This window comes from Jatropha curcas, chromosome 4, assembly GCF_041381405.1.
Source record: "Jatropha curcas cultivar XTBG-Jc1 chromosome 4, XTBG_Jcur_1.0, whole genome shotgun sequence".
NCBI lineage: Eukaryota > Viridiplantae > Streptophyta > Magnoliopsida > Malpighiales > Euphorbiaceae > Jatropha > Jatropha curcas.
In genome coordinates, this window is record NC_143154.1 from 26,992,349 (window position 1) to 27,000,070 (window position 7,722).

At 30.7% G+C, this 7,722-nt stretch overlaps 1 protein-coding gene across 4 annotated transcripts; it reads left to right on the plus strand.

The window, feature by feature from the left end:
* The first annotated feature begins 3,130 nt into the window (after nucleotides 1–3,130).
* Nucleotides 3,131–7,017, plus strand: LOC149497107 (alpha/beta-Hydrolases superfamily protein). Of its 4 annotated transcripts, none has more exons than XM_089720585.1 (7): nucleotides 3,131–3,641; nucleotides 3,757–3,793; nucleotides 4,035–4,271; nucleotides 4,384–4,431; nucleotides 5,534–5,979; nucleotides 6,121–6,222; nucleotides 6,652–7,017. In XM_089720585.1, the coding sequence occupies exons 1-6, from the start codon at nucleotides 3,340–3,342 to the stop codon at nucleotides 6,191–6,193; spliced, it is 1,143 nt and encodes a 380-aa protein (XP_089576711.1). In that variant the 5' UTR covers nucleotides 3,131–3,339; the 3' UTR covers nucleotides 6,194–6,222; nucleotides 6,652–7,017. The 4 variants fall into 4 exon arrangements, with proteins under 4 accessions (XP_089576711.1, XP_089576712.1, XP_089576713.1 ...); XM_089720586.1 differs by having other exon boundaries at nucleotides 6,708–7,017; XM_089720587.1 differs by lacking the exon at nucleotides 6,652–7,017 and adding an exon at nucleotides 6,413–6,470.
* The last annotated feature ends 705 nt before the right edge of the window (nucleotides 7,018–7,722 follow it).

Consider the following 7,722-nt stretch of genomic DNA (forward strand, 5'->3'; position numbering starts at 1 on the left):
ATTATTTGTGGATAAAAATAATTGAAAATATTTTAAATAAAATTTTATAATAATAATATTTAATATTTATTTATATAAGAATTCAAAAATTAAAATTTTAGAGCTTAGAGCTGCATTGAAATTACAAAATCAACCCAATTATAGTAACATTATCATTTTTTAGCTTAATTTCCTATAAAATATGTAAAAATAAAGAAAATTTCTCGAATATTTATTATTAAATCATAAAATTTCTACAACAAAAAACTAAAACTAAAATACCTAACTTTATTTGACTGAAAGGCTCTTCAACCTTAATTTGCTCTATACCAAATCATCAAATGTCATTATAAGATCCCTCTTCATAGGATAAGAATTGATTTCGAGATTTGATCCTTACATGACTTTCTAAAAAAATAATAATTTAAAAAAGTTAAATAATTTATTGAGGAAGTAGAATATCCATATGCAATCTTTTATGTATACTAACTAAAAAAAATTTTTTTAAAAGCATATGTTTTTTTGCTAATGGGGTCCTTTTCATTGTGAAAAGACTTCTAAATTTATAAAGAGAAAGTGAAAGCTATACTAGTGTATTAATATGGTAAAGTGTTTTATAGAAAGTAGAACACTGTGTTAATTGAACTAATAATAGCTAGAATTTATCTAAAAATAGCTAATTTTATCTAGTGCATATTAATTTAAACAATTCAAATACGTTATCATAGATAATTCTACAAATAAAGTTTTTATAATTTAAATTATCTAACGTGGTTAATATAATATTAATATAATATTTTTTTATATTTTCAATAAATATTTAAGTTCTAATGTCAATACAAATAAATAAAGTAAAATCCAAAAATTGGTAAAAACAAAAGAAAAATATTTATATAGATATATAAACATATAAATATACTGTATTTTAATTTAAAAAGAAAAAAAATAAAAAGTTGCACAAAAAAAGAATGTTGAATCTTCTTATTGCTCACACACACATATATATATATATATATATTAAAATTTAAAAATCTCAAATAATTCAAAAGCAATTCGACTTATTTACGATCTATTTATAAAGTCTTATTTTAGATTAGATAAAAATTTAGAAAGGACTCGTATTTGTATATTTACATTATTTATTTATATAGTTTGAATATGTGCATTGACAACTTTATTAACAAACAAAATTATACTTGAAATTACTTACTCGGTATATTCCTACCTTCCTTAACAATGGATTGTTTTAATTAGCAAACATGTTTTCATATTTCGTAATTTGCTGAGATGGCGTCAAAGTTATAACCTTTTAATCATGACTCTTCCTATTGTTCAGGGGTGTTTTCGTCCTTTTCTTACGACTCAACTGACAAAATTTTCAAAGTTGGACGGAAGAACTTCAGAGAATAGAGATATTCTAGATGTTTGACTCAAAGGCATAGGCTACTTAAATAATTTCATGAAATTTCAAAGACTAAATAATTTTTTTTTTGTATATTTAAAAAAACAATCAAAAGAAATTAAGTCGTATTGACTTGCTAATGTAGGTGCACCACAAATATCATAATAATAGACGTCTTATAAATAGAGAATTCATTGATTCTTATCGTAGTAAAAGCTTAACACGCGAAATTTTATTGAGGAAAAATATATTTAACCAAAAGATTTAAAATTTTCTACTAAAAAAATAAATTTTGTTTAATATATTGAATAATGAACAACAAATTTATTTACCAATTTAGTTAAACTAGCACATGAAAATATTTTTGTTGGAAAAATTATGCACTCTAACATTGTGTGAGTACAATTTGTTTTTTTCTAATTTATTATAGTTAATTCTTTCATATTTTCCATTTAATAAGATATAGGAAATCTAATTGCTTTGGTTTAGAATTTGATAACGCAAAATGAAAAAAATAATACAAATTGTTAATATAATATCATTTTTATTAGGTAGATATATAGTTATCAGGGTAGACTGAGTTTAGCCGGTAAAAGAATGCTGTGAAAAGGAAAACAAGATGATGCCTAAGATATGCCTTTATTCTCTTTGGAAAGCTCCTCAAAGTCCAAATCACACTTGAAAATACAAACAACAAAATAGACCTTTAAACCCCACCTCTCTCTTTATTTTATCCATGGCGGAACTGTCCACACCACCACACCCCCTTTCCCTTTGCCACTTCGGCACCGGTAAATCCAGCCGTTATTAATATTTTTTATTACCTAAAATACAGAACATGATCATCCGATTTAAACAACCCTAATTGCTAAATAAATAAAAAAGAGGATTTAATGCCAATCAATTTTATTAAGTGGAATTAGAATTATTTTTAAATTTAAAGATCTCAAATTCAAATCCGCAATTCTAATCAATTTTGTAAAAAAAAAAAATATTTATTATATATTTTGATTTTTATTGTTTCAAAATTAACAATTTCATTTAAAAATTTAATAGGCTAAAAAAAAAAAAGAGTTATTTGAAAAAGACATCTTTAATTATTTTAAGAGGCTAAATTTAAAAATTTAAGAATTGAATAATCTTAAAATTTTAAAGGATTAACATATAATGTATTTTAAAATTAAAAGATTATTTATTGAAAAAAATGTTTTATCACTTCGTATTTAAATTATTAAAAAAATCTCAAAATTAACTAATTAGGTGTAGTTCGATTAATTTTTAATTAATGTGAGGAGTGAGACGTCCTGTTTAAATTTTTTTAAAAAAAATTCAAAATTTAAAACTTTTATTATGAAAGCAGCGAATATGCTATATATATTTGTAACTTTTCATTATAAATAAAAATTATCAATAAGAATAATTTCTTTATTTTTCTCCTGCTTTTCTATTATTTTACATTAATTTTAAATTTTTAGACAAGAACCAAAATGTATATTACCATAAATTTCCAAAGTTATTTGTAATTAAACCTCCAAAAGAAAAAACAACAAATGCAAAACACCAAAAATTGATTAGGACAATCATTAATATCTTATTACACAGGGAATTAAGCTGGCACCAGACCACCGTTGTTCAAAACTAACTGCCCCCACCTTAACCCCATCCTCCCTACAAGGACACGTGTCGTCCAAAGTAAACCATCTCTAACTTCTCTTTCTCTCTCTCTTACATACACACAATAAACTCTTTTTCTTTCATAGTAAATTTTTTGCCATTAAAATCAAATTATATCACACGTGCTATCTTCCTTTTCCTCGCCGGAATTCCCTCCTCTTTCCCTCCCCTCTGCCTCCTTCTTCCCTTTCCGTTTCCCTTTATTTCCGTCAAAAACAAACGCTGCCTGAAATATTTTGTTTCTGATTCTGTTCTTTTGTGTTCGAAATTTTTTGGAGTGGAGGATGGGAGGGGTGACGTCGACGATGGCGGCGAAGTTCGCCTTCTTTCCGCCGACTCCGCCGTCGTACGAGGTGGCTATGGATGAGGCAAGTGGAAAGTTGATGATGGTGGGGTTAGGGACGAGAGAAAACGTGGATGTTTTGAAACTGGATACCAAGAAAGGGAATCGGGTAATAGCGGTGTATTTTAAGAACCCTGCGGCTTCATTGACTCTTCTTTACTCTCATGGAAATGCTGCCGATCTGGGACAAATGTTTGATTTGTTTAATGAGCTTAGCTTGCATTTGCGGGTCAACTTGATGGGGTAAGTCTCTTCTTAGTTACTACTCGTTCTCTATTTCATTTGTTTATAAAATAAAATGTCTTTTTTTTTTGTTTTTTTTTTTTTAATTTGAAGCGGTTGGTGATTTTGTCTGCAGCTACGATTATAGTGGGTATGGACAGTCCAGTGGAAAGGTACAAGCTTTACTTCTTCTTCATCTTCTATTGTGTTGGATTTGATTTGTTTTCTTGATTTGTCACAATATGTGTAATGTTTACTCCAATTTCATGGAATTTAAATGGGGTGGATTTATTTGTTTTACCTTATTTAATATCATTATCATAATCATTTTGTTTGTTTCGGTGCTTTTAAGAAGGTTGTTGAACCTTTTTGTTGTTTGGTGTTTGTTATTTGTGTCTTATTCTTTTTGTGCAGCCAACTGAGCATAATACTTATGCTGACATAGAAGCTGCATATAGGTGCCTTGAAGAGAGATATGGGGTGAAGGAAGAAGATGTTATCTTATATGGACAATCAGTTGGCAGTGGACCTACTCTAGATTTGGCAACCAGATTACCAAAATTGAGAGCTGTAGTTCTGCATAGTCCAATTGCATCTGGCCTTCGTGTAATGTATCCGGTTAAGCGATCATATTGGTTTGATATATACAAGGTATTTTTTTGGCCGTCTTCAAGTGCTTAATTGCAGAGCTTTGATGTCTTAGCTTGCAAATATCTAGAAATCTAGTTATATGCTAATGGCACTTTGATTTTATACTCTGCAGAATATTGATAAGATACCAATGGTCAACTGCCCTGTGTTGGTGATCCATGTAAGCTTTCTTTTTTCTTTTTCATTTCTTTTATTTTCTTTTTTAAAGTAGTTAAGAATGATGGCTGAAGTCTGTGAGATGTTTCAAAAGTATTGCCTGCTAGGAAAGTTTTCTCATTTCCTCTTTTATTTACCCACATTTTACATGTGCAAAGTCACCTCATGCACTTTGTGAAGCCAAGAGAACCCAACGCGGTCACTTCGACAATTAAATTGGTTGGTTTCTTTGTTGTGGTAGACTGTATATAAGGTGGAGGGTTTGTTGATGTAATGCATGAGTTGTGTAAGTGTGTAATTTGCATATGCAGTGGAATTGGCATCTCTGCGATTCAACTTTGAGGTATACCATGAGAAACTAGTAGTGAGCTGCAATTCTAAATTATCTGAGACAATAAATTATGTGTTAAGTTGTACTTTGTTGGAATTAGGGTTAGTTGAGTTGTTTTGAGTTGCATTAGTATCCCATCCCAATGGCCTTTGTTGTGTCAACCAGCTAAAGGATTGAGAAGGCTTGGAGGAACTAAAAGCATCAGCAATATCTTCGGAAGAACTTGACTATATGTGCATATGTTTTTACATGCAAATAAGAAAATTGGCAAGTGAAGTTTTGTATTTATTCCTTGCCAATCTTTTTGTTGTTGCTACTTTTTTCATATTGTCATTTGTGCATCTGCTTTGCGAGAGATGATCAGAAGGTTCTCATTACATAAATGCATTGTGCTTGTAGATCTAGGATGTAAGTTGTAATTGACCTTCATTTCCAACGCTCAATGTGTAACTTTTAATTTTACATTTCCCCAGTAGTTAGCTTGGCATAACTGTTATGGTAAAATAAGGGTGGTCCTAGAAAATCCAACACACTAAACATGCGACTCAACATTAATTGCTCATTAAAAATCAGCTACTTGATGCATTGATTTAAGGTTTAAATTTTAGTCAGTGTCGCCCTGCTGTCATGTCAGTAATATAATGTCTCAAATTCTTTCCTCATGAAACATTTAGTTAAAGCAACTCAACTTACTAGCATGAAGCTTTTGGATAAAATTCCAGGTTTATACTTATCTGTTTGGCTATTTTGTTCAATTTATGTGTCTGTACTGTAGGGAACTGCAGATGATGTTGTGGATTGGACCCATGGTAAGCAGCTTTGGGACCTTTGTAAAGAGAAATATGAGCCATTATGGGTGAAGGGTGGAAATCATTGTGACTTGGAGCTCTACCCACAGTACATCAAACATCTCAAGAAGTTCATATCAGCCGTTGAGAGATCATCACGTGTTAGAAATGTACCTGAGCCGATCAGGGATCAAGTGGAGAATCCTCGTAAGAGCACAGATTGTAGAGAGACTTCTAGACCGAGTGTGGATCAAAGAGAGAAGTTTAAACCGAGTGTTGAGCTAAAAGAAAAGCCTAGGGTAAGCACAGACTGTAGAGAGAAATCAAGAACCAGCACTGATAAGAGAGAAAAATCAAGGAAGAGTGTGGATCGCCCTGAGAAGGAGAATCATGTTTCAGACCAGCATGAGAAAGCAAGGAACAGCATTGATCGGTAAATTGGAATCTTATTATTTCCTTGTTTTATTCTTTCCACTGTCTTCAGTACAGTACATGTTCTTTGTTTCCTTGTTTGTGCCTGATGCGGTGTTATGTGCAACTTTTGGTTTTGTTGACTGTTGATTGGTGGTGGCAGCTTTGGAGGCATGATAAGGTCAGTCGGTTTATGCAATATCGATTGTTTCAAGCCTACAGCAACAGCACTCTGAAGAAAAGGAAGAGTCAAACAAGGAATGAGGTTGTATTTTACTTAAATTATTTGATTAGTTGATAGTCTTGATTTGCTGATAGTGTATTGTCCACCCAAAAAAAAAAAAAAAAAAAAAAAATTAACCACGCAAATTATTTGTCCCACCTCCTTCCCTTTGTGTGTAATTGTAGCGTTTGAAATGCATTCAAATTTATCTGGGAGGCTCTGTGTTGTACAGGAACATATCATTGCAGTTTCAGTATGCAAATCTTGAATAGCTTCCCTTTATTTATTAATTCTTTTGATCAAGATGGTGTGAGATGGCGCAGGAGGTTAACCTCCTAGCATTATGAGATTAACAATAGCAAACAGCTTCTTTTTAAACATGTTTTGAAAGGAATATTTTCTAAAGAATTCCTTATTAGAGACTTCAAATTCACCAACTCTTTTGTAATGATAAGCCAAATCTATTTGTAGGGAGAAGGTTACTAGTTTTTGTTGTATGTGTTGTAATTGTTCTATGGTCATCATAGAGGGGGAAGAAGAAGAAGAAGAAGAAGAAGAAGAAGAAGGAATGATGTCAAAGCGTGTAAAAAGTCTTGGGGAAGGACAAGTTCTGGTCAGTTCAATATAATGGGAAGCAAGGTTCCATGTAACAGGGCTAAATAGGCTTAGGCTTTTTGAAGTCAGTTGGGAGTTTTTGGTGGCATAATTTCTTTCTTTTCTTCTTGAAGTCTGCCTTTTTTTTTTTTTTTTTGAAAGGGGTCTTGAAGTCTGCCTTTGTAATTGCTATTTAATAAATATTATTGGAAGGAAATGCAATATGCCCAGGTTGAACAGATACTCTTAGACTAAATCTACAATATCAATTTAATGGCTTTTAACCATCCAAAAACCAAATGATGAATCTATTATGATTTAATTACTTCTTAGTCTGTAATGTTTAATCTATTGGTAAGGTATAACTTTTATCTTTCCGTCTCAATTAACATTCTCTATGTACTTTTCTTTACGTCAATTTAAACGGTAATGCATTATGAGGTTGTTTGGATCGATGGAATTTAGAATGATGAATTTTTTATTACATAGACTTGTTAATTTTTTTTTTTTGCGTTTGGTTAAGAAAAAATAGATTAGAATTTGTGGAATTAATAGATTCTTTTTATCAGATTGATTTCGGCGTTTTAGAAAAAGAGAAATCTTATTTTAGAGGTGCAATTTTTTCAATTAGTTTTGATTAATTTGTAATTGACCGAATGCATAATTTTTCTCAAATTGTTATTTGTGCTCTTAAACCTTTTGTGCACCTTAAATTACGTTTTTTGCAGCTTCTGTGCTCTGAGTAAATTGAAGATTTTGTGTAAAATACACTCTCGTTGATATGTCATAAGCAGCTGAAGTGTTATCAATTTATCTATCACGTCCACATGTACAAAAAATATCGTGAAAGAAAAAAAAATAGAAAAAATGAAAAATATAATTAAAAAGAAAAATCTTAACCTTTTTGCCATAAATTGAAATCCCAAACTGAGAGAAAAATCAAAAAAT

Coding starts and splice junctions, on each gene's coding strand:
- LOC149497107 (XM_089720585.1), top strand. CDS start 3,340: ATGGGAGGGGTGACGTCGACGATGGCGGCGAAGTTCGCCTTCTTTCCG. Junction 3,642..3,756: donor TTGCGGGTCAACTTGATGGG/GTAAGTCTCTTC, acceptor TTTTGTCTGCAG/CTACGATTATAGTGGGTATG. Junction 4,432..5,533: donor GCCCTGTGTTGGTGATCCAT/GTAAGCTTTCTT, acceptor TCTGTACTGTAG/GGAACTGCAGATGATGTTGT.